The sequence below is a fragment of the Talaromyces atroroseus genome (assembly GCF_001907595.1).
Source record: "Talaromyces atroroseus strain IBT 11181 chromosome Unknown scaffold_15, whole genome shotgun sequence".
NCBI lineage: Eukaryota > Fungi > Ascomycota > Eurotiomycetes > Eurotiales > Trichocomaceae > Talaromyces > Talaromyces atroroseus.
Genome location: NW_017971447.1, coordinates 497,449 through 522,554, shown reverse-complemented (window position 1 = coordinate 522,554; position 25,106 = coordinate 497,449). Strand labels below are relative to the sequence as shown.

The following is a 25,106-nucleotide window of genomic DNA, read 5'->3' as shown; positions in this document are numbered from 1 at the left end:
TGGAAACACACCCATAGACCAGCATAAACTACAGTACACTACTAGGCTGCTTATCTTGCCAAATAAGCACCCCACAGCACAGCTGCTTCTAGTAACACTTAAAAGGAGAAATATACAGACACAACCTAATAAACAGCCACTATATAACCAAGAATAGGCAAACCTAATCCCTAACAACGCCCCTAAAGTTAGGACAGCAACTAGCCAAGAAAATTACTACCCCAATAAGCGTCCACCTACACCAAATCAAAGCCCAGGACTCTGCAGTATGCCAGGCATACCAAACACCTAAGTCCAGCACCTAACCGTCCACTGCCGTGCCCGCTACGAGGCGCAGAAATCTTATATCAATCACTGCATGGTCTAAAAATGCAACTCCCTACTGTCACTAAGAATACGACCCGCTTCTAAGACTTCAATTTATCACTAATATCAGCTCGAGGAACACGATTTTTGGCAGTAATCACAGTAATGTACAAATAAAGCTTAGCTATCACTCAGGCAGCTCGAGAACAGTAAGCTAAAACTTTATACTTCCGACGTTTTTTGCTTACGCCACAGAACATGCACCACATGCTTCCAACAACCTGATCAGTCCAACGAAAACAATGATGAAATGGATATGAACGTAATATATCTGGTGGCTCAGGGAAGCCACTAGCTCCCGGCATAAGAGGTGGTTCTTTTCCGGGTTGATATATCTGAATCGCGTCATTGGGGTGTAACAGTCTGAAGGTAAACTTCGCGCGAATTGCCTATGACAGCGAGTCTATGCGGTCATACCATAGCCTTGAAACCCCACAGGATCCATGGGCGAGGGTATTGCTATTCGAGATCTAATTCGCTGCATAATATATTGTTCTGCCCCAAAACGTCTACCAACGGGTTGCCAGCGCAAAGACCACAACCCTTTGGTTCATTCATTCATGAAACCTCGTAAGCGAGAAGGACCCAAGCCGGCTGCAAGATGCTGCGAGACAATATACGCCAAGTGTCAAATCATGGACTTTTCATATCACCGTACCCCGGATTCCTGAGGTTTCCGAGTGGTTCTGGGCCCCTATTTGCCAAACGGGCCATTTCTCCACATCGCATATCCATGAATCAGACCTTCATCGATGACGAGCAATCAATCTCCACTCAAAGGCCTTTATTTTTACCTATTTATTTTTTTCCGGCCTTAGCAATATATATACGATGTGACTTCCATCATTCAGGACCCTTATTTTTTGCTCTTCTCTGCAAAGGTTCAACTGTGAGACTTGGTTCCTGAACCTTGGTCTTCGTCCAACCATAGTTATCATTCTACCACTTAACAATGCAATCAACTCCTTCGTCAGAATTAGACTCTTCGCATGCCAAAATGCAGCAAGAACATGAGGAGCACTCTTCTAATCACTTTAATGACCCTGACCATATCGCCGTCGCCGATCTCCCTCAAGCTATCACTGAGAAAGGCCCCGAGCTTGTCGATACCCCTATACCGTTGCTGACATGGCGCTCAGCAGTGATGGGTTTGTTCGTGTCGATGGGGGGCTTCCTATTCGGTTATGATACCGGCCAGATATCTGGGTTTCTGGAAATGGAAGATTTCCTGGCTCGATTCGGCCAATTCAACGCTTCCACAGGAAAATACGAGTTCAGTAATGTGCGGAGTGGACTCATCGTCTCATTAGTTAGTTACCTCTCATGTTTCCCTCTCATCTGAATATAGGCTAACAAGTCAATGTAGCTATCGATTGGAACACTGATAGGTGCTCTAGTTGGTGCTCCCATCGCAGATCGTATTGGGAGGAAGTGGTCCATCTCAGCTTGGTGTGTCATATTATGCGTTGGAGTAACAGTGCAAATATCATCACCTTCTGGCCACTGGTACCAGGTCGCTGTCGGCCGTCTGGTCGCTGGTCTTGGTGTTGGTGCTCTCTCCTTGCTAGTCCCAATGTATCAGGGTGAGAGTGGTCCACGGCACATCCGAGGTGCCCTTATCTCTACCTATCAACTGTTTATTACACTTGGTATCTTTGTTGCCAACTGTATTAACTTCGGTACTGAGTCTAAGACAAACTCAGCATCGTGGCGTATCCCTATGGGAATCACATATCTCTGGGCTATTGTTCTCGGTGTTGGAATGGCATTCTTTCCGGAATCTCCGCGATACGATTACCGACATGGTAAACCAAATCAGGCAATAGTTACTCTTGCTAAAATTTACGGTATCCCTCAGAATCATCGTTCTCTCGCCCGGGAATTCGAGGAAATTAAGCAAAAATATGACGAGGAGTGCGCCCATGGAAAGATTACATGGGCTTTGATGCTACATGCTCCACGTATGAAGTATCGTATTATGGTTGGTGTTCTTTTACAAGCTCTTCAACAACTTACTGGTGCAAATTACTTCTTTTACTATGGTACCACAATTTTTCAGGGTGCTGGCATTTCTAACTCATTTGTAACACAAATGATCCTAGGTGGCATTAACTTTGGCAGCACATTTTTAGGCCTCTACAACATTCAGTACTTTGGCCGTCGTAAGTCCTTGATTGCAGGCGCATTATGGATGTTTATCTGCTTTATGATATTTGCATCTGTAGGCCATTTCTCACTTGACCACACTACTCCGTCTAATACTCCCTCAGCTGGGATTGCTATGGTCTGCTTTGCTTCTTTTTTTATTCTTGGATTTGCCTCGACATGGGGACCTATGGTCTGGACTATAATTGCTGAATTATATCCATCTGAGTTTCGTGCGCGTTCAATGGCACTTGCTACAGCATCAAACTGGCTATGGAATTTCTTGCTTGCGTTCTTCACACCTTTTATTACAAGCGCCATTGACTTCCGATTTGGATATGTATTTGCTGGGTGTTTATTCCTAGCAGCAGGCACAGTTTACTTTTGCGTTATCGAGGGCAAGGACCGGACACTGGAGGAGATTGATACTATGTATATTCGCAAGGTCAAGCCGTGGCAGAGCTCGAAGTATGTTTTTGAGGACGATGTCCTTGTCCGTGGTGGAGGGCCACCTCAGAAAGTCGATCATGAGCATGTGGAATAATTTTTCTTGTATCTTCATTCTGTGAGGTGATAACTAAGAGTCTGTTGTTTACCTTTTAAAATACTTCGAACATAACTTCAACAATAGCCAAAGATTAATGCCATCGAATACTTCGACAACTAGACAGCAGTGGATTAGACATTCAATATGACACCAGTATTGTATTTGTATTTTGTGACATATTCTTAAGTGTAATCAACTGCTTTTTGAAAATGAACATATAGGGTCAAGATAAGGTACCCCGGAGGAGAGTATAACCTTACTTCTACTGATGGTTTATGAAGGGGTCATCCGCCTAGCGAGCTTCTTTCAACAATCTACGGACACAGCACTATGGTCATGCGTGTCTAGGCAGCATTGAAGTATTACGCATTTTGCTATCTTACAAGAATTCACCAGTTTTTAAAGAAAGAAGGTGATTATGCCATGGTGGTTGTTGCCTAAATAGGCAATAGGAAGAATTTCGGTCGGGCAGCCTAAGAACTTCACAGTGAATATTTTTCTTCTTTTATCTTCTCATACCTCAATCTACTTATAGTGGTACATCTCGGAACGGCATCTGTTTTCACTTTTGTGATCTGAGGACACCATTAAAGCGTCTGGCTTATACTACTGGTGATTTCTCCCATTCTTCCATTATTGTGATCAATAACCAAGATGTTTGCCGCTATCAAAGCACAGAGGATTGCCGGATTATCCGAATCTTGGTCAAGCAAAGAATAAAAAAAAACAAAAAAAACAAAAAAGAAAACAAATAGAAGCAAAGGGAAAAGATCTGGGACGGCGCGCAACGAGCAAGGCGGAGGAATCGCGCGATAGGACTGGGCGAGGCAAGTCTTAGATATCTAGATTGATTGGGGACTGTCTCGCATCTTCTCTATTAGGCTTTGAAAAGAGTATATAAAGGTCAACTCAAAACATCAAGAAGAGCTTCTCTTTCCTTCTTCCTTCCTCATGTGCTATATTCTCATTTCCTAGTACGTAGACAGCATTACCAATCTATTTAGTTTGGCTGCCGTCACAAAGAATAATGATGAAGTCTGAAGACAAACAGAAGATACAAAATAAAGAGCAAAGTTGAATGGGATATTTTACTACAGCCAAGGTCCATAAAAGCCTTTTATACTCAGGTTTACGATCAGATGCTATTAGCATTTCAGCTGAAGAGGGGGTTAAAATGGCTACATTGTATGGGAATTACATGTGGCCGGTTTACTAGGGAAATACGTTAAACCAAGTTAATTAGTCTCTTCCAAAAATGTAGCCTCGCCTTCGAAACTTCAAACGCAGATAGATTCAATGCAGGACCAGGCAATGCCGCGACAGCGCGAGCCCAAACTGAAGACGTCCTGCAATAGCTGCTCCTCAGCAAAGGTCCGTTGCCAGGAGGATCTCGGCGTATCTCAATCCACCACATCATGTTTACGATGTGTCCAACTACATCTGAAATGCGTCTACGGCATTTCGCAGAGAAAAGGCAAGCCATTTCAACACAGCAAACCTCGTACTAGGTACCTGCAACATAACCCTGACTTCAGGGGAACCTATCCCTGGCCGAGCACTGGATGGAATTTATCAGATATCGGCCGACCCATTGACTTCTCCTCGGTGGAACTGGACTACTCCTCCCTCAAAGCTTTACCCTATGATACTCACGTCTAGTTGGACAGCATGGTATATGCAACATGATGGCGGATGCTAGTTCAGACATGTCTACCTTGGACACAGTGCTTGGTGGCACTTTGGAAGTCAACCAGATGATAAGTTGCAGATGCAATACTTGCGCAAGTGATCCAAGTGTCATTTTTTTGCTAACGACACTCGGCTCCAAGTTGAGTAGCAGCTATAAGGACATAGCGTGTCGCCTATCTCCGGCTTTGATCGCCTCGCGCGACCCAAGCACGCATTGGGCAGTTGAGTCGTTGCGAATTGAGATTAAAAATGTGTTCACTTATGCGCGAAAAGACTACTGGAAATGTGGAAGCCACGGCAGTGGGTGAAGCTTTTTATGACTTTCTAGTATGCCAAGTAAACACCTTGCTATGCTCGTTGGGTGATACTGTTGCAAAACAAGATCCGTGAACTAGGGTTCACATGGAGCATGCATTTTAGATCAAGTGTAATTTCAGTGTCTATGAACTTCCCATTGCCAGAGGAATTCGCTAAGCTTGCAGTCACCAAGTGAATTGTCAGATGCAATGCGGATTTAAGGACCACACATACACAAGGATGTGGACGTTAATTCCCCTGCTCTAAATTATTATGGATGTACTCCTTCCACTCCGTTGGTTTTTATCTAGGAGCTTTAGACTCCCTGACAAATCAGCTCCTGCATAGTAGCCCACGCTCTCAAATAGCATGACGGTTTCAGATATCTCCTGTGCTTTTGCCTCTGGAAGAAATGCTTTGAAGACATCTTCGGGGATTTGCAGGAAGGCCGCAGCCTTTCCAGTCGCTGCCGAAAAATCGTCGACGATCTGTTGAGGGGTGTAATATGCAGCCGATGCAAATATTCTTTGGCCAAGTAGCGACGATCGATATTTTATGGCCGCCTTGACAAATAGACCTGCAATAGACAGTCTAGTCAGCAACAGTTTCTAACGCCGGAGTCGAGCTATCACTATTGAATCTAGGAAGGTGAACAAAAGCAAACAAACCTACTAAAATCTTGACAGATATCTATAAGTGGGATTTGAGAATTACCATCCACAGGCAATGCAACCACGTAATTATCGCCGTTCCGGTTGATCAAGTGATGCGTTTCGCTCATAAAGGTACCCGCCAGTACAAAGGTTGCCGGAACGTCAGACTCACGCATGTATCGTTCAACCCCAGCCTTACCATCGAAATGATAGACATGCAAAAAGGCATTCTTGCTGGCTTCAGCCGAATTTATCAAGCTCGAGAAGATGAGATGCTGAAACCCAGCGGCCTTGCAGGCGTCGGTGACGTTCTTGCCTTGCAATACCTCCTCTGCACCGGACATACGTTGCCAGAAGTCTGTTACCAAAAATACGGTGTGAGCACCGGGGATAACCTTTTCGAGAGATTCGAATGAGGACATATTAGCCTGGTTAGGGCATACGCAATTTTCAGTTACTGCTTCATCCCAAATTCTTCGTCAACTTATGAACATATACGTACCATAACTACCTCCACCCCGCGAGCGGCTAGTTCTATTGCTGCTAGCTTTGAGTCATCACGAGTAACGGCGCGAATCTTGAATTTCGAAGAGAGGAGTGGGTTGTTAAGAATAGCCCGAACCACCGAGCCACCCTGCTTGCCAGTGGCGCCGAAAACGGTGATAATTTCGGACATGATGAATAGTCCGCTCAAGGTTGGAGATTGTGTAAGTGTGAAACTTAATGGTACTACTCATGTGCTTTCAAGGGGAAGGAAGAAAAGGGAAAAAGGGGTCTTTTTGTCATTTTATATAAATACTACATATCGAAGTTATTCAATTGACCCGATGGAAACACTCGGTTTCCGTACCGGTGCAATTGGTAATTATATATTTGCACAGCCCTATATTCCTAGATGTCGATAGCACACACGTTTTCAAGACTAGAGGCTAAAGCTAAAGTTGGACGAAAATTGGAACACTCGGTTTCCTTGTCGGTGCAATGAATGGTTCATCCGGTCCACATCTGTTGACCCAGCACTATCTTGCATACGTAGCCCTAACGGTAAATAGTTGGCAAAAGCGAGCCAGGTGGTTTTTATCTTTTCTAGACATGCAATTCCAATATCATTTATCACCGTATGTACAAGCTAAATAGAAAATGCATGTGTATCAACGAGCACCGGACAAATTTGAAGCGCGTATGAGTATATCAACCAGTCAATCTAATCTGCAAAAATGGCTCTGTGAAGTCCCAAATATAGCGCCATAAACTAATACAATGATTCCAAAATTTCTCACTCGTATTGTAGTGGTGAGATTCATGCCTCTATAACGTATTCGCCCAACTTAGCATCCCAGTGAGCACGAGCACGAGGATCCAACAGAACCGCACTTTCATTGTCCTTCTTCCAGGGGGATTCCGCCTTGGGTTTCAAAAGAGAGTTGGTCTGGATAGCTTGAATGAAGTCTAAGCCAGCACTACGCTGTCTCGATAGTGCACGAGCTTTATAGTCTTCGTATTCCTTTTCTGTAATTGCAGCAAACACGTGGTTTGGAGATACAGCAATAACAAGGCCACCCTTCTGACCAAATCCAAAAGATGTAAGCATGAATGCTTTGATCCCTGAAGTGTAAATGGTACGAGGTGGATAGACGAGATGTTCAAAGGGCTGCAAAACAGAATCAATATTATCGGCGTTTCTGTTTCCAGGAACAATGCCAGTTTGTAAAACTTGAATACCGCCGTTGAACATCCATGCACCAGCTGCACCCTTAGGATGACCGGTGAGCCATTTCTGGGAAATGGTCAGGATGGGATTGTTGAGAGACCGCCCAAGCTTGTTCATCTGCTGGTTGATGACGTTGGCTTCGTTCTTGTCGTTGGCCTTCGTAGATGTGCCGTGAAGAGATGCAACATCAATGTCATCTACTGTCAATCCCCAAACAGCGAGTGCAGCCCGCATAGGTGAAATGAGGCTATCCTGCTGCCGGAAATTGGAACCCCACAGGTTCTTAGCGTTCGAAACTTTAGAATCCCGGAGTCTCTCAAGTGATTCCAAAATGGTGTCTATGTTATCAGCTGGTAAACTCTTCACCAAATGCAGCTGATGCATCCACCACGTATCAATTTCCTTGATAGCCTCATTCAACTTCTCTCGGCGATATCCAATATCCAGCAGAGGCGAGTCTGCAGCTCCCGGCGCTTCGCGGGCAGCAGTTAAGACACCTTGACCCGGTGCTGGAATGGACCTACCGATGCGGTCGCTAGAGGTTTGAGTATGAGCCACAATGCCATATATCGGAAGTCCCATTTTCAGCGCCATCTCTGCAGTTGTAATGATTTGGATACCACATCCCGCAGATTCCATGAATCCACCGCGAGTAGTGGTGCTAGGGCGACACATTTCCTTGGGAGTGCGGCCTGCTAGAGCTTCTTCGTCTGTGTTGACGGTGGCTTTCATGTTGCCAAATTCGTAAGATGCTTCCTCTCGGAAATCATCAGCACCGCCAACGAAGGCCATTTTCGACTTGCCAAGCAGAAGGGATTCGCATCCAGTATCCATTGCTCTGATTTAGTTAGCACGTACGTTCTGAAAGAGACTTGTTACGGGAATATGTGCGTTATACAGCACAGAGGGATGATACTTACTCGATAGCAGTGGCACATGCTCCAGAATTAGTTTTGATGGGACCAGTGGAAGATAAAAGCAGGAGATTCACCCATGCACCCGGGGTGTTAAGGAATGTCTCTTGGAAAATATCGCTCTGTACAGAATGCTCCATGTATCTCTCCCGATACATTTTGCGCAAAGCAGCCAATCCACCAGCTCCAGTACCAATGCAATTGGCCAGCTCAGAAGTATTCATATGAGCGAATATTTCGAATGGATCTGTAATTCCGGCACTATACAAGGCCTCCGCAACACAACAGAGGACATATGCCGTAATTGGGTCAACTTGTGTAATAATATCATCTGGGATACCATATTTCGCAGGATTCCAGCCAGTTGGAAGCAGCCCGGCAACCGTACGGTTGAAAGCAATGGCTTTGGGAATGAGCAAACGAGTTCCCTTCTTGACTTTGACCAGGCAATCCTCCGTTTCAGCGACCGGAGAGATGGAAACATTGTCACCATGTTCCAATTGAAATGCTTCTGCAGTAGCCTTGGACGCCTGGAAAGTTGGAAGATCCTCATCTAGGACAACTTCATGGAGAAACTCTTTCTTGTTGGGATCATATCCATCCAGAACATCTGGCTCAATGGTCCTATATCCAGTATGTTCCAAGACATATTTACCAAAAGTTGAAGCGATATCACCATCTTGAATAGGCTGCTTTGTTTTGGCATCCACCCATCCGCTGTACGGTGCACCGTTGACTTGACCGTCAACATGCTCGATCAGGCCCATTATCCATGCTATCTCAACCATTCCGGCTGTTGTGAAGTCCCCACGGTACTCCATCTCCCATCTGGTGCGAGAGCTACCCCATGGACCAAGTTCAGAGAAGCCAACAACAACAACTGTCTTGCTGAGATCTACTAATCCTTGGAGGTTTGCCAAACCAGCTGTGGCAGCATTGAACTTAGGAAGTGGTGGGTAGCCAACCTTAAGATTGGCACGTTCTGTTTGGGGGGAGAGAATGGTCTTCGGAGTATCCTCTTTGGGTGCGGTCAACAATGCATTCATGCGTCTGTTTTCCTCGTTCAAAGCCTGCCGAAGCTTTGTACGATCGGACAATTGCTGACGGACTCTCGAAATAATTGCCTTGAGGTCTCGAATCTCTGACAGATTTCCACTGATGTCAGCCAAGATAGGCTCGTTTTCTGCCGCAGCCATTAACTCTGGGTGGATAAGAGCAAGAATGCTGAATGCCATCTCCGATGAGCTAAACGTAATTGATTTTTCAGCCTCAACAGCTTCAGCGAGAATGTTGTTGGTGTTCATCAACCCAGTTCCGCGTGTCCAGCCAATGACCGCGCCAACAACGGTGAGATAGTCCGACCAGCCTTCCGAATGGAAACGGTTGAAGAGAGTCTCAAGGCCAAGTTTGGACTCTGAGTACAGACCATCACCACCGAATGTTCCATGATTTGGAGAGAGGGGTAGAATCACACTGGTTGGCCGTGTGTTATATCTTCTCTTCTCCTTTTGCTGTTTGACATGTCCCAACATGCGAAGTAGATTGGTTAGCATCAACCGATGCGCAAGCTCTGATTTGGCATCTATGCCATCTATTTGTCCAGTTTCTCCAATGGCGGCAAAAGGAACTATAACATCGAGATCTCTGGCCTCCTCCTTGGTATCGTATATGTGGTTGACAAGAGCTTCACAATCTTGTTTGCTAGCCTGGTTAAATGGTATGACGGTGAGCTTGCTTCCTCTTGATCCATGTGTTTTATACATCTCATCGAAGAATTTGGTCGTTGCGGCTGGTGGTGGTCGGCTAGTTGTGACAAAGACCTGGGCTCCTCCCTCTAGCAATCCCTGAACAATTCCAGACGCAATCGACCCAGGTCCTGCTCCGGTAACGAGAGCAGTTGTTTCTGAAAATGAAAGACCGGTTGTTTCACCGAGAAGTAGGTTTTCCACGTAAATATCGGTCCAGATGCTGTTGGACTTCCATTCGTTTCCATCCTGTTGTTTAAGCTGTATAACTGGCTTGGGTAATCCAGAGGCACCCCCTTTGATCAGATGGGCATAAGTGAGACTTTGGCCCGAAGCACCTCGGGGCACCTCTTCGTAAATCGTCTTCCCAGCTTCATCAATTCTCGTCCGAGGAGCTTCGGCTGGCTTTGTATATAAGAATACTGGTGAGTTTTCGCTGGGACTGCTTGTCTGGTTTTTCAGCTGATTCACTACCGCGTGTTCCGATGACAACGATTTAAGGATGTTACCACATGACGATGTCCATCTATTGATGATCATGCGGATACGGTCCGAGATGTCGCTGGAAGTAAGCAGGCCCTTCAGGAGCTCTTGCTTCAGCTCTATAAGGTCTACTCTGACCCAGTTCCACCACGCATCATATACGCGGATCTTGCGGGCGTCAAATATTGGTTTGGTTCCCAAGTACATATCATCGCCAAATTCGGAGACCCAATGGTCGAGCTTTTCCAGTAAGCTGTTATCCGCGCTCACGGTGGCATTGTCATCTTCACCCTCGCCCATCTCCTTAACCAAATTACTGATAACCTCGTGGATTTTGAGAAGGCTTTTCTGATGGTCTTTCTTTACAGCCTGCAGAGCTTCAGAATCGACAACTGTTGCTTGTGATGACGATGCGCCACCTGATGCAGCACTTAATGTAACCCCAGCAAATGATGCATATCGTTGAGCCACGGAATCAAAAAATGCCTGAGCAGCATCTGCACTCGCCAATCGTGAAGCTGGCTCAAGGGTGATAGAGAATGTGATTACAGCGTTCTGACGTTGAGGTCCCAGACCCCATCGTGAGCCTAGGTAGCGTTGAATGGCCTGTCGGTTAAATGATGGGGGCATCTTGGATGAGACGAGCTTCGCAATCAAACTTGAAATTTGTTTCCCTGGCTCCCCTTTGAAAGAGCCTGCCAATGCAGCACCAAGAGTAGCCAATGGCAAATCCTCGCTACCATCGGGTAAGTTGCCCAGTTCGACACCAAGGTCGCCCAGGATCTCATTTTGCAACGTAGACTTTCCTATGTGAACAGTTTAGCAAACAACGTAGCTTGGCCATCTGACTCTCCAGCTTACCTCCAGAAAGTTCTTGTATGGATTTCGAAGTAGGGACTTCATCAAACCCTTTGCGCAACTTCTGTGCCGTTATGGCAATGACGGCGTCAGTGGCAGTAAGAGGGCTATCCTCCACTGCGGCGGCAGCAGCAGCAGGGGCAGATGCGACTGGTGCAGCTGGGGGAGGTGCGGGAGCAGCTGCAGTGGCTGTAGGAACAGTCTCGGAAGCTGGGGAGTTTGCAGGGGTTGGTTCACTTTCTGAAGCCTCAGGCTCGTTATCATCGTATTGGTAGAATATGTCTTTCGCATTGTCACTGGAGGACAGAAACTGTCTATTTACTAGGTGTGACTCCGGGTGCGTTTCCCTGCCGATCTGTTTGACAGCCATATTGGCCAAAATTTTGCTAGGACCGACCTCGACATATCGTTCAATGATAGGACTTTGGCGTGAGAAGGACTTCTGCGTCTCGATCCTGTTGCTTTGTAGTTAGCTTTGTGCGTACCGAAGAGGCAACAAGCAAGATCGTAGAAGGGAGGAAGAAAACGTACCATCGCACGGGAGAAGCGAGCTGATACCTGATTGCTAAGGTTAGTATGACACCCCAAACACTTTGCGCTATGACCAGATTGAAGCTCTTACGAAAGCAGCTCTACCAACAGCTCGTGGGTACGTTGCTGTTTCAGAGATTCCTGCCGGCTTTGCGCCGGAAGGACAACCTGTTGTCGAGTCATGATTGCATTACACTGCCTTCTACTTTCTGCGATGAAGAGAAACTCAAGCAGAGAGTGGGATTATAGCATCGATAAGGAGAAAGGTAGGATACGATGTATGAATATGAAATAAATGCACTACCTCCCGGTGGTATGCATCCACGGTCGTATTATTGTGCACCGCGAAGCCCAGAACCACCTGCAGCCAGTTGCGATTTTCGGCGCCCCCAAATATTCACCCCCGAAGGACCATGAAGCAACCAGCAAGCCTCAGAACTGAGGTCGGCCGGACTACGGGGATGTATGCAAGGCTTAGGGCTTGCGGCTGTCCGCGCGGCCCCTCTCCGGCCCGGGGTCCGCCGGGCTCTGTGCCTTTCTGATTGGGCAAACCACCACATGCCCCAGGAAGGGGATCATCTTCTATTAACATCCTATATCGCCACCATTACAAACGGCAAGGTGGATGTTGTGCCAGCAGCCCGCCTGTTGAATCTAGTCTCCGGTCCTGTTATCTCTCCAGTTGAGCTTGCGGTCTTTAATACCTTATGAGTCTATCAATGCCGTGCCAGAAGACTCCTGTGAATTGAAACTGTCCAGGCATTTGGATGGAGTATCCAGCGCTGGATACCACACCGCCGAATATGGATATCCCAACCCCATCCATGAAATACAGTACCCCCTCGACAGCCGGGGGGGACATTGACCTATACCCTCAAACGACCTTCACCCTCATCTACAAGAACCTTTCATACTCAACACCCTTATCGGGAAACCATGCAGTTGAACTCTCCCAGCATAAAGCAGCATTTCTTTCATCGCTAGGCACCACTCAACAAGGCGACCCTAATTCGATCGAGAGCCTTCTGCTGCGTTTCTTCCAGTTTCTTATTGACAGTCAAGTCTCGGCTGTGTTTATCACGCCGTTGGTGTCTGCTTTCCATAAGGACTTTCTGATCCTGAATGAGATACATTCAGTGATTGCTTCTCTTCCTGAACCAAAAGATGTCCAGAGGTCTATGCTTCGTACGTACTATACGACTCTGCTCGTCTGTGGTCTGTCAATAGAAGCACACAGTGGCCACAGTGCTCTGTTTAAGGAGGCCGAAAGGGAGAGCGTCAAACTTGTGGCCCTTTTCGGAGGCCAAGGAGCGTCAAACCCCCGGTGTTTCAAAGAGCTTGTTGAGATATATGAGGCTTATTCTCCACTCTTGGAAACGTTGATCCGGACGATCGATAATGTCCTTTTTGAACTCTGCGTCTCTCCTGATACCTATGATTTCTTCCGAGGACGCGAAATCCGCCTGCTTTCTTGGCTCCAGAGCCCAGAAACTGTCCCCAGTGACCAGTTCTTGGCTTCAGCCCCCGTCAGTTTCCCTATTCATGGACTTGTTGCTCTGGCGCACTGGTTTGTTGTCTGCAAACTTCTAGGGAAAACCCCTGGCGATATTCGTTCTCTTCTAGGAGGTGCAAGCGGTCACTCCCAGGGAATCATTATTGGCGCTGCCATCTCGGCATCTGAGTCCTGGTCCTCATTTTATGAGAATTCAATAACCGCCACAAAGTTGTTGTTTTGGACAGGGTACGAGAGCCACCATGCGGCACCGCGTGTAGCCCTAACCGCTGCCGCGGTCGAAGAATCAAAGAGCCATGGCGAAGGACAGCCAAGTTCCATGCTCTTTGTATCTGGGCTTTCAGGTGCAGAAGTGAGCCCTCTCCTTGCTAAATGCAACCAGGATCTCCCAGAAGATCAAAATATTTATCTCGCTCTCTCAAACGCTAAAACTAGCCACACGATTGCCGGTGCAGCATCGTCTCTCATACGCTTTACCAAGCTGCTGCGTGCAGTTGGAGTAGGGAGAGACGTAGACCAGTCTCGTATGCCGTTCGATAAGCGCAAGCCGGTTATTGAGACACAGTTTCTCCCCATCAGTGCGCCATTTCATACACCCTATCTTGCGGAGGCCGGGGCCAGGATCAAAAGTCGACTATCAAGCAGTTCCATTGACATAAAACAGCTTGCTATTCCTGTTTATGATACCCGAGATGGAACGAACCTTGCGGCTACTGTGGAAGGTGATCTAGTGCCATACCTCGTCGATGCTCTAACGGTACAGCCTGTCGATTGGGTCGCTACTTTGAGTTCTTCGCGTTACACGCACGTATTGGCCTTTGGAAAGACTGTAGCAGATATGGTCGCAAGCAACGTTACTGGGAAAGGAGTTCAAATCATCTCTGCTACCGAGCTCACAACAAGTAATCCTCAATTTGGCTCCAAGCGCGACTTGTTTAACCCACATCTAAGTGAATCCTTCTTGTCCCCTCGCAGTTGGGAAGAAGAATTCCAGCCACGACTTGTACGATCCCAAAACGGCTCTGTTAAGATCCAGACAAAATTAACAATGTTATTGGACATGCCTCCAATAATGGTTGCCGGAATGACGCCGACAACTGTCCCCTGGGATTTCGTTTCGGCTGTTATCAACGCAGGTTACCATGCTGAACTTGCTGGAGGTGGTTACTTCAATGCCGAAACCATGACTACGGCTATCAATAAGCTCATTGAGAGTGTTCAACCTGGCAAGGGTATTACTTGCAACCTCATATACGCGAGTCCGCAGGCCATGCAATGGCAGATAGCTATGCTTCGTCGCCTCGCTCGGAATGGACAACCCATAGACGGGCTGACAATTGGTGCAGGCGTTCCGAGCCTTGACGTTGTGAAAGAATGGATTACGACTCTGGGATTAAGGCATATATCATTCAAACCCGGTTCGGAAGATGCCATTCAACGCGTTTTGGAAATTGCGAAGGCGCACCCAGACTTCCCCATCATTATCCAGTGGACTGGAGGCAGAGGTGGTGGCCACCATTCCTACGAGGACTTCCATGCACCCATACTACGACTCTATGGTAAGATCCGTCAGCATCCCAACACAGTACTTGTTGCAGGAAGTGGTTTTGGAGATGGTGAAGGATCTTACCCTTACCTGACAGGCTCGTGGTCATTAAAATATGGCTATGCCAAAATGCCTTTCGATGGTATTCTTGTAGGAAGTCGAGTCATGGCAGCTAAAGAAGCCCACACATCTCTCCCTGTCAAGCAGCTCATCTGCGATATTCCTGGGACCCACGACGGCAAATGGACTGATAGCTACAAGCGTCCAGTTGGAGGAATTGTAACGGTACAGTCGGAGATGGGCCAGCCCATCCATAAGATTGCAAGCCGGGGCGTACTTCTTTGGAAAGAGATGGATGACACGGTTTTCAGCCTCCCGCGTGCAAAACAACAGGAAGCCATCCAGAAACGCAAAGCTCACATCATACGCAAACTAAACGACGATTTTGCGAAGCCATGGTTTGGCCAGAATTCCAAGGGAGAGGTAGTTGAATTGTCGGAAATGACTTACATGGAAGTTATCTCTCGCTTGATCAATCTCATGTACCTCCCACAAAACAGTCGGTGGATCGATTCATCCTACGCGGCCCTCGTAGGTGATGTCGCTATTCGGAGTCTAGAACGCCTAGGTGTCTTTAGCGAGATCGACACGAGCAAGCCAGAACAGATCAAGGACATATTCAGTCGTAAATTTCCCCAGGCAAAGGACACGATTATCCATCCAGAAGATGTTTCTTGGTTCTTGGAGCGATGCAGGCGTCGCGGCCAGAAGCCTACAAACTTTATTCCAGTTCTGGACGAGAATCTCTCTACTTGGTTTAAGAAAGACTCTCTGTGGCAGTCCGAAAATATCGAATCCGTCATCGACCAGGATCCTGGTCGTATTTGTATCTTGCATGGACCAGTTGCTGCTCAATATTCTCAACAGGTCGACGAACCTGTAGGCGAGATCCTGGGCGGAATCAATAACTCCTGGATTTCCTTGCTTACTGATGAGTTCTATGGGCATAAAGAGGTTCCTGTCGAAGAACCTTTGGAGTCATTGTTCGCACTCAGCCCGGCTAATCTAGACGTGGTTGAACACGATCAACGAACCACGATACGAGCCTCTACGGGTGCAATCTCGCCTACTAACGTGGAAGTTCTGCAATATCTTGCCAGCAGAACCGAAGGCTGGATGCGTTCTATTTTCCTGTCCGAGTCTATTCTGCAAGGGCGGACAAAGCGTTCGAATTTTTTTAAAGCATCATTTCAACTCGACGGTGACAAATCGGTACATATTGACAGGGCTAACTCCGAAATAATCTTAGAGACAGCGAAAGGAGAGAAACGTAAGACGTTGATTTCACTTTCGAGTCCAGATGGGGTCTCTATCAACGCTCAAATTATCCACCACGTCCCAGTGAGTGACGTTCCTGTGCCGCTTCATTTCAAGTTCAACTATGACCGGAACAATACCTTATTCCCACTCAGCGAGGAACTCCAGGACAGAGACCGGCAAATAAAATCATTTTACAGCCGACTCTGGCTGGGATCTGATGTGAAGAACTCACTGGGACTTTATTCCACATTCGGCGGCTACCGCACGGTGCTATCCCATGAGGTGCTGCAGCAATGGACAACTTCTGTTGGACTATCGCACTCCAACGACCGTCTTGTAGCTTCGAACACCGGATCTTTTCCACTGAATGCCACAATTATCCCGGCATGGGAAGCCTTGGTTCAGCCTCTGATGGTGCCGGAAATCGATGGCGATCTTTTGAGATTAGTTCATCTATCTATTGAGTTTCAACTCCTGGCAGGATCCAAGCCATTGCAGGTTGGAGAGACTGTTGAGGTTACGTCCACCATAGAGTCGATTGTTATTGATGACCCAGGCAAGGTTGTAACAGTTCGTGCAGTAATTTCACGAGACAATCAACATGCTGTGGCCATTATCTCCAAATTCCTGATTCGAGGCTCCTTCCCGGACTTCACCGGAACATTTGAACGCAGCACACAGCCAGACCTGCTCTTTACAGTATCGTCGTCTATAGACAATGCTGTCCTTCGTAGCAGACCGTGGCTGAAGTTGGACAACGAGGATGTGAATTTAGTTGGCGAAACTCTACTATTCCGGGTTCTCTCATTCTCTACCTACAAGTCCGAGAAGGTCTTTGGAACGCTGCGTACAACTGGAGACGTATTTATTCAGCATCCACGTCAGGGGCTGCGACGTATTGGTCATGTCAACTTCGATGCAACTGATGCACATGGAAATCCTGTTATTGATTTCCTCACTCGTAAAGGCACTCTATCAGCTAAGCGTCACGCGCTCGAGAATCCCGGATGGTCAGGCCCTTCAACTCAGACACTCAAGATGCCATTCGAAATGGAGGTATATGCAAGGGTTTCTAAGGATTATAATCCTATCCATGTCTCTCCAATCTTCGCTGCAGTGGCCAATCTTCCAGGAACTATAGTCCACGGCATGTACACGTCGGCTGTGGCGAGTGCCGCACTTGATCAAGTTAGCAACGATTTCTATCACCTCCGCACACGGCGCTACACGGTTTCATTTGTTGACATGGTTTTACCGGGTGAAGAGGTGCGCTTCAAGTATCGTCATATCGCTATGCTTGAAGGCAAGATGGTTGTCCAGATTCAAGCATTCAAGATTGCCACGGGTGACCGGGTTTTGGAAGGGGAAGCTGAACTGGAGCAAGTGCCAACAGCTTATGTTTTTACAGGCCAGGGAAGTCAGTTCCAAGGAATGGGAATGGATCTCTACAAATCCAGCCCTGTTGCAAGAAAGATATGGGACGATATTGATCGATATCTTCTTAACAGCTACGGTGAGGCTCAACTCCCTTTCTTGATTTTGCTACTTCATTCTTGATGCTAATATTGTTATAACTTTAGGATGGTCTGTTTTCAACATTGTTCAAGAGAATCCAAAATCCATCACCATACACTTTTCTGGAAAACGAGGCCGTGCGATTCGCGATCGATACCTAGCGATGACAGTCAATGGAGTTGGGCCAGATGGCCAGAAAGTCAGCATCCCCTTGCTGTCTGGTCTAACCCCCAGTACTCGGTTCATCACGTTTAAGGAGCCTCGAGGTCTTCTATATGCCACCCAGTTCGCACAACCTATCATTGCGCTCCTAGAGAAGGCAACATTTGAAGATATGAAAGCCAATGGCTTTGTGCAGCAAGGTGCTATGTTCGCCGGACATTCTCTAGGAGAATTTGGAGCTCTTTCCTGTCTAGCTGAATATCTCCCATTCGAGCATCAAATGGATGTTGCTTTTTACCGTGGACTAACAATGCAGAACGCCGTGAAAAGAGATGAAAGAGGAGCATCTGACTTTTCCATGGTTGCTGTCAACCCTGGGCGAGTGAAGAAAGGTACGGGTTTTGCTAAGTCTGACATTTTGCTCACCGTAAGCTAACAATATTTTTACTTTTAGACGCCTTCAATGATGCCGCACTACGCCAGCTTGTCGATATAATTGCTAGTGAGAGCCAGAAACTACTGGAGATCGTTAACCTTAATGTTGAAGGAGAACAATACGTCTGCACTGGCCATGTGAGTTTACTTTGTATTTTCTATCGTGTCTTGTCATTCCTCACTGACAGATTTTGATGACAGAATGCCAATCTACATGCCCTTGGCGAGATTCTGAATGCGCTCTCACGAAGTGCCAATAATGACATTGCTTTGTGGGCACAGGAAAGCGCCTTGTCTGGAAACGAACCCAGTCCATCCACAATTACGATCAATTCACTGGTCAAAACCGCCATCCACACGGCACACGCTCTTCCAACTCCTATTACTCTTTCTCGCGGTCAGGCCACTATTCCCCTTCAAGGAATAGACGTTCCATTCCACTCCTCGCACCTTCGTCCAGGTGTTGCTGAGTGGCGTGAGTTCTTGCTGAGGCGTATCCGAGTCGAGAATGTTCGGCCAGACGACTTGCTTGGCAAATTCGTGCCAAATCTCATGGGACGGCCCTTCTCTTTGGAACGTGAATATATTGCCGAGGCAAAGAAATTGACCGGGAGTGACATTCTACAGCGAAGATTGGACGAGGGGGTTGCATTTTAGTTAGATACAGATAACCCCTAGATACTTCTTTTTCTTTTGTGTGTACATAAATGACTAAATGAGGGAACAGCTGATCATATGAAGATGAATTTCATTACTTTATTTATCCAGGTCTTACAGATTAATCTAGAAGTGACAAATACCTTTGGGCAAAAGTGTAGCTAATTACACGTATAATTATTGGATATAATCTCTCGATGAACGAGTCTTGTACTCTACGTATGCTTGAAATCTTTACCATGACGTGTCAGCTCTCTCAGGCAAAATGCCATGACCAGCTAAAAGTACTTATTACGTGGAAGCGATCTAAGGAAACAAAGCGAATGTTAAATGTTAAAGATGAAGAATTTGGAATGGTACGAAGAATGAGTTCCGAGCCGTAAAAATCCGGCGAAAGTGAACAAAACCCTTATCTCCACCTCTGTCATATTCTACGCCTCGCGGTACGTAAAATTGGAACACACCGTGCTTCGCCAGCTGCACTGGACGATATATCGGAGTGAGCAGCTGCCGATCACGTACATGCCATGTAAAGCTATACGGGGAAAAAGTAAGCATCAAGTAACATCAGATATAGAGCATTCCGTATGAGACAATTCCTGATATGGACCATGAAATATGCTCTCCGAGCTGAAGCAATTTCCCGAAAGCGAAACGGCCACTAGCGTTCGATAGCTGTTTTGTGCATATGGCTCGTATTGGAAACAAAGCCTAGCCCCAGCTGCTACTATGAGCGAGCAGCGAGAATGAAGAGGATATTGGGGCTGTGATTCCCATTGCGGACCCATATAGTCAGTCCAGTGGGAATTCCAGAACCACGAAACACTCCCTGTAATACCTAGAGCATGCATACTTCATTCACTCACTAATCTCGCAACTATGGGGGCCGAGGACACATACTACATGCGGATGGCATACTGTGGTAACGCCGGAGATGCTACGGGCCGCAGGGAACTCGGCGCCCGTTGGTGCCTCTGCCCTTACCAACCCTAAGTTCAACATTCGAGAGACATGCTGTCTCGGCCCCTGGTAGCTAAGACGCGGGGTTCCAAGTATAGTTGTCGTACATAAACAATATAAGTCTTCTAATTTTGTTGAGGACTAGCCGCCAGAGGGATAATAACAAAACTCTTGCGTGAAACCACAGTCCTTTCGAAGTCACATCCCACCGCAGTCATGTCCGAGGGTACACTCTTTGTCAAAGACTCTCGTACTTCCAAGGAGTACGAGATTCCAATCACTCGGAACAGCGTGAAAGCCGCCGATTTCAAGAAGATCGTTGGTCCTGCTGAGGGCACCAACCCCGCTGACCACGTAGCAAAGGGTCTCCGATTGTTCGATCCTGGTGTTCAGCACACAGCAACCCACGAATCGAAAATCACTTGGGTGTATGTTTTCCACCTTGCCGTTGAGGAACTACTCTAAGAAACCGGCTAACAAGTTCAATTAAACAGTGATGGCAACAAGGGAGTTCTGCTGTTTAGAGGCCACAATTTCCAGCAACTATGGGATAACGACTTCGAGGATATGCTCCACCTGATGGTTTGGGAGACTCTCCCAACACCTGAGCAGAAGGAGTCTCTTCGCAAGGAAATTGCTGAGGTATCATACAACGTCGCTGACTCGGTTGCCCAGACTATTCGCTCATTCCCGTGAGTTTCCCGTCTTTCTCATCATCCATACGCTGAATCGTATTCTGAAGATAATACATAGTCAGAACGGGCCTGCCGTGCCCATGGCTCTAGCCGGTCTTGCAGCTTACGCCGCTGCAAACCCAGACATTCTCCCGGCCTACAACGCTGGCACCACGTTGCATAGAAACCCGGAAGCTATTCGTTCAGCTATCGTCAAGGCCGTCGGTGCCTACATCACTGTTATCGCGATAGCTGACTGCCACCGAAAAGGCATCAAATTTACCTCGCCCTCACTAGATAAGACAGTCTACGAGAACTTGCTGATAATGCTGGGACGAGTGGATGCAGATGGCAACCCGGACACTTTGTTGTTGAACAGCTACCGCCATTCTGGAGCGATGGGAGCCGACCACGAGATCACCAACTCGACATTCGCCCTCCTTGTAGCTGCATCATCGCTTGGTGACCCCGTCTCCTCTTTGATTAGCGCCATTTCCACCTGTTATGGACCACTGCACATGGGTGCTTGCGAATCGGCCTTCAAGTCGATGCAGAAAGTTGGCAGTGTTGAAAACGCAAGGCTCCTAATCGAGTCCGTCAAGAGAGGCGAGCGCCGTCTATACGGCTATGGACACCGTATGTATCGGACTGTCGACCCACGTATTGCCCGTGTCAGGGGAATTGTAAAGGATTTAGGCAATGACTCCCATCCCGTCCTCCCTATCGCTATGGAGATTGACCGCCTCGCGAGCACCGATGAGTACTTCGTTAAGCGTGACTTGCACGCTAACGTTGATCTCTTTGTTGTGTTTGTTGGTATTGGATTGTGCGTATTGTCTTTTTGAATTTGCATTTGCTTCTCTGTGTTTGTGACGCTGATGTTTTTCACCAGGGGCTGGCATGCGGATTTCGTTCCCCTATTCATTGTCCTACTCCGTTTGCCAGGATACATGGCCCATTGGAATGAAGCTATGCGTGAGTGAAGACAAATAATCCACATGATAAGTCTAGTAGGATATTTGTACTGACTGATTTACCTTCAATTGAAATTCAGACCGTGACATCAAATTAATGCGTCCGGCTGGGTTCTATACTGGCCCAACTGAGGCAGTCGATGACGAGCCTGCCGTCACAACAGAGACGACTTTTGCAGCCCCGGAGACCCCTGCTGCCATCCCAGAGACTGCTGTGCCTGTTCCGGCAGCTGCCGCGCCCGCCGCTGTTGAGCCAACAGCTGTTCCTGCTAATTGAAGTGTAGACGTCACTAACGTGTTTAATGAGAAACAAGGTTCACAGAAAGTGTCAAAAGATCAACGGGTGGCAAGTGAATCGCGGGCATATATGTCTGCATCGAAAGGATTCCTCTTCTTATCATGTTGTACCAGAAACACCATTTGAATTTGTTCGGCAGCAAATTGTGATATCGCATGTTCGTTCATGAATTTGGGAAGAAATGGGTCACATATAGACAAGAATAATCAAGGGACACATCGGCTATTTACACCATATTCTCTTAACTAGTTCTGTTCCGGGTATATACCTAGATATGTAACTAAGGAGGCCATGCATAACTCAACAACAAGCTAAAAACAACCATATAAGCACCTTGGCAATTAATTAAAATACAATTAAGCCGTTTATTTAACTCCACAAGTCCGAGTTAGACAAGGTTTGATCACAATTGTATCCAATCAATTCCATAACCTCAGAAAATAATGCCCCCATGCTCCCAACAATTACAGCAAGGGGTGGAGATAATACAACGTTGAATAGATATTTGAACTTCTTATCGGTGGACCTAAGTCAATCACGCACCTTGGCAAAAAGGATTCACACCCTATTATTTTTGAGGAAATAAATTTTTATTGAGCCAGTTCTAAAGGGGATAAGAAGGAAAAAAGTGACAGAAAAGAAACAGACAACATCCATGGATAGCTCAAGCAGTGGCCGCTTCATAGAGATCATTCAACTCAGTTTTAAATAATTCGACCGTTGCGGTAATCTGAACTGTTCCTTTACTCGCTCGAGGAAATGGTTTGGTGGGAGGCGCGATTAAAATCAGAGACTTCCAGATCTGGCCTTGAATTGGGCTAGTCTCGTTAACCTTCAAGACGATGTTCCAGATTTCTTCCAAAATTTCTTCTCTTTTGCCATAGTTTATCTCGCTGTCCCTCAATTCGATGATCAAGGATGCACGAACACGGGTTGAACCGGCTGTCACAACAGCAGACCAGACATCTGGATGCTCCTGGACAAGAGACTGAAGTCTGGCCGGATTAAACTTGGATCCATTTGCGAAAACCATGAGATCGTCAATTCTTGACTCGTGTCGCCAGTGGTAGGGCTTCGTTGGGTGCTTGGAATACAAGTCCTTTGTCGACCATTCCTGTAGCTTCGGGTGTATCTTGAAAGGTCCTTGGAACAATGATAGCTTAAGATCTTTGACTACAACCATCTCGTATAAGCCATCTCCGTGGTCACGCCATTCTATTCCATTAGAGTACGGACAGTAGCAGATGTACTCCCAATCCTCTGGATCAGTCCGGTACGTAACATATGCACCGCCATCACTGCTGCCAAGACTGTTGTGGAAGACTGTATTCTTGCAACCCCAGGACAAAATTTCGCCAGTGGATTTTGATATCGGCCCTAGACGAGAATAAGTTAGCCCTGCTGCTGTACTCGGACTCTCGGAGCCATTTTGATGTCCACTTTTTGGGCATACCTCCTCCCCAGCCTATGAATCCTAGCTTAGATAACCGTCTTAGGTGATGCGAATCCCTGCTCAGAAGTTCCAGAATTCCAGGAACAAAATGCGCGGCATCAACATTTCCGTAGTCTAGGACATCGGCCACAATTGCAATGGACTCCGGATCAGTACCAATAGCGCGGCCCGGTAGAACCACGAACGTGACTCCCAGAAGTAAGCATCTCAAAAACCGCACAAAGGAGGAGCTATGCGCAACCGGCATTGTACTGAAGCTATTTTCAAATGCATAATACGTTAGATGCGCTCTTATCATACCCTGAAAAGCGAAAGGCCATTGTGATTGGCACGTACTGTCTTTTGCATCTTCCCATCGGCGCATATATATTTTCCCGACCACCAAGGGTTTCTGGAATGCTTTGGGCATCGACTGTCGCGTAAATGCTGTGAGACCACACAATTGGCCTCGGCTTCCCAGTAGTCCCCGATGTATGTATAATCATAAATGGGTCAAACTGTGCTTCCTCGAAGGACTTGTCATATGGGTACCTGGGGGCATCTTTTTCGGCAAGAAGCTCCTCTAGCTCAGGAATCTTGAAGGCGATTAAATCCGGCTTGGCGTCGATTAACTCATCGACGTTGGGTCCACTCGAGTAGAGAAATTTTGTACAATCAGTCTGCCATAGTTACAGAAAAGTAAGTGAGCTAATTCTACCAATATCGAGAAATCACTGCATAGGCGAGATAATCGGACCTGGTTCAGAAGCTCCAAATGCCCGCCGATAGTATTCCTAGAAGTCATTGATAGCATCTGCTATGGTTAGCACGAATGCGAGCATTTGCGGATCCACAATTTCTTGCCTTGTAGCCGGTTTTGATCAACGCAATCATCATAATGTTGTATCTCAGATCCGAAGCTCTAAATATAGAATGAAAATCAGCCAACGACCGCCATTGATTTGTCTAAATTCTAAACCATCGCGGAAAAAAGACGTGTGGAGAATCTTACCCCAGGTACGCCGCTGGCTCGAACGTGCTGCTTCGACCGATGCGGGATTCTATCCACCATGCCAGTGCATCGATTACCTTCGCTAGCTGCCGGAACGAGATATCCTTGAAGCCGGCCTTGATGTCCGCGGATAAGGGGATGGAAGCCCATGCCTTTTCCGGGACATCGCTGGCCAATTGCTCGATTACTGAAGGTAGTAGCCTCTGACCTCGACTGTCGAGGCGGACATCGGATGTTTCTTTCTCGGAACTAATAGCAGGCATCATGAGATTTGTGGCGTTGACTTCTGCAAGGAACTCCTATATTTTCTTATCTCTAGCCAACGAGCTCTCGTATACCAATCGACTTTATTGTCCTAAAATGACACCCAAGAATTTTGGTTATCTCTGGCCAACGGGCTATTGCATATATATTATTGAGCGTCCTAGGACGCTATAGAAGGATGCAAGCTAAAAACGGAATGGTGCAATGACAGCAAACCTGAGAAGACGGGATAGATTCGGGCCGATAGCATATTATCGCCCTTCCTCTTTTCTCAGAAAAATTAAACGCTTCCTAGATTCGAGTGATCATGCATTTCGAAATTACAATATGAAAGCATCTTCTAGATATTATTCGCCAATAGAACGTTCTATTCGTGTAGCTTTTTCGTGTAATCATCTTTCCTTT

The 25,106-nt window shown here is 46.9% G+C and overlaps 6 protein-coding genes across 6 annotated transcripts, besides 1 other annotated feature; 3 read left to right on the top strand and 3 right to left on the bottom strand.

The window, feature by feature from the left end:
* Nucleotides 1–1,363: 1,363 nt before the first annotated feature.
* UA08_08753 (hypothetical protein) lies at nucleotides 1,364–3,055 on the top strand (the record flags this gene model as incomplete). The annotated part of the gene is made up of 3 exons (XM_020263651.1): nucleotides 1,364–1,675; nucleotides 1,733–2,528; nucleotides 2,592–3,055. The coding sequence occupies 3 exons, from the start codon at nucleotides 1,364–1,366 to the stop codon at nucleotides 3,053–3,055; spliced, it is 1,572 nt and encodes a 523-aa protein (XP_020116094.1).
* Nucleotides 3,056–4,221: 1,166 nt separating this feature from the next.
* Nucleotides 4,222–4,283: a repeat region (Identified by RepeatMasker using a combination of RepBase library and repeat library created with RepeatScout).
* A 1,024-nt stretch (nucleotides 4,284–5,307) lies between these two features.
* Nucleotides 5,308–6,373, bottom strand: UA08_08752 (hypothetical protein; the record flags this gene model as incomplete). Its single annotated transcript, XM_020263650.1, has 3 exons — nucleotides 5,308–5,621; nucleotides 5,759–6,125; nucleotides 6,200–6,373. The coding sequence occupies 3 exons, from the start codon at nucleotides 6,371–6,373 to the stop codon at nucleotides 5,308–5,310; spliced, it is 855 nt and encodes a 284-aa protein (XP_020116091.1).
* Nucleotides 6,374–6,997: 624 nt separating this feature from the next.
* On the bottom strand, nucleotides 6,998–12,122 carry UA08_08751 (hypothetical protein; the record flags this gene model as incomplete). The annotated part of the gene is made up of 5 exons (XM_020263649.1): nucleotides 6,998–8,246; nucleotides 8,329–11,356; nucleotides 11,412–11,863; nucleotides 11,940–11,966; nucleotides 12,031–12,122. 5 exons carry the CDS (start codon nucleotides 12,120–12,122, stop codon nucleotides 6,998–7,000), a joined length of 4,848 nt encoding a protein of 1,615 aa, XP_020116092.1.
* Nucleotides 12,123–12,742: 620 nt separating this feature from the next.
* UA08_08750 (hypothetical protein) lies at nucleotides 12,743–19,087 on the top strand (the record flags this gene model as incomplete). Its single annotated transcript, XM_020263648.1, has 4 exons — nucleotides 12,743–17,831; nucleotides 17,899–18,387; nucleotides 18,450–18,568; nucleotides 18,632–19,087. 4 exons carry the CDS (start codon nucleotides 12,743–12,745, stop codon nucleotides 19,085–19,087), a joined length of 6,153 nt encoding a protein of 2,050 aa, XP_020116089.1.
* Nucleotides 19,088–20,263: 1,176 nt separating this feature from the next.
* UA08_08749 (hypothetical protein) lies at nucleotides 20,264–21,972 on the top strand (the record flags this gene model as incomplete). Its single annotated transcript, XM_020263647.1, has 5 exons — nucleotides 20,264–20,475; nucleotides 20,542–20,739; nucleotides 20,801–21,547; nucleotides 21,614–21,696; nucleotides 21,776–21,972. 5 exons carry the CDS (start codon nucleotides 20,264–20,266, stop codon nucleotides 21,970–21,972), a joined length of 1,437 nt encoding a protein of 478 aa, XP_020116090.1.
* A 685-nt stretch (nucleotides 21,973–22,657) lies between these two features.
* On the bottom strand, nucleotides 22,658–24,700 carry UA08_08748 (hypothetical protein; the record flags this gene model as incomplete). Its single annotated transcript, XM_020263646.1, has 5 exons — nucleotides 22,658–23,370; nucleotides 23,447–23,703; nucleotides 23,783–24,105; nucleotides 24,183–24,219; nucleotides 24,438–24,700. 5 exons carry the CDS (start codon nucleotides 24,698–24,700, stop codon nucleotides 22,658–22,660), a joined length of 1,593 nt encoding a protein of 530 aa, XP_020116264.1.
* Between the last annotated feature and the right edge of the window lie 406 nt (nucleotides 24,701–25,106).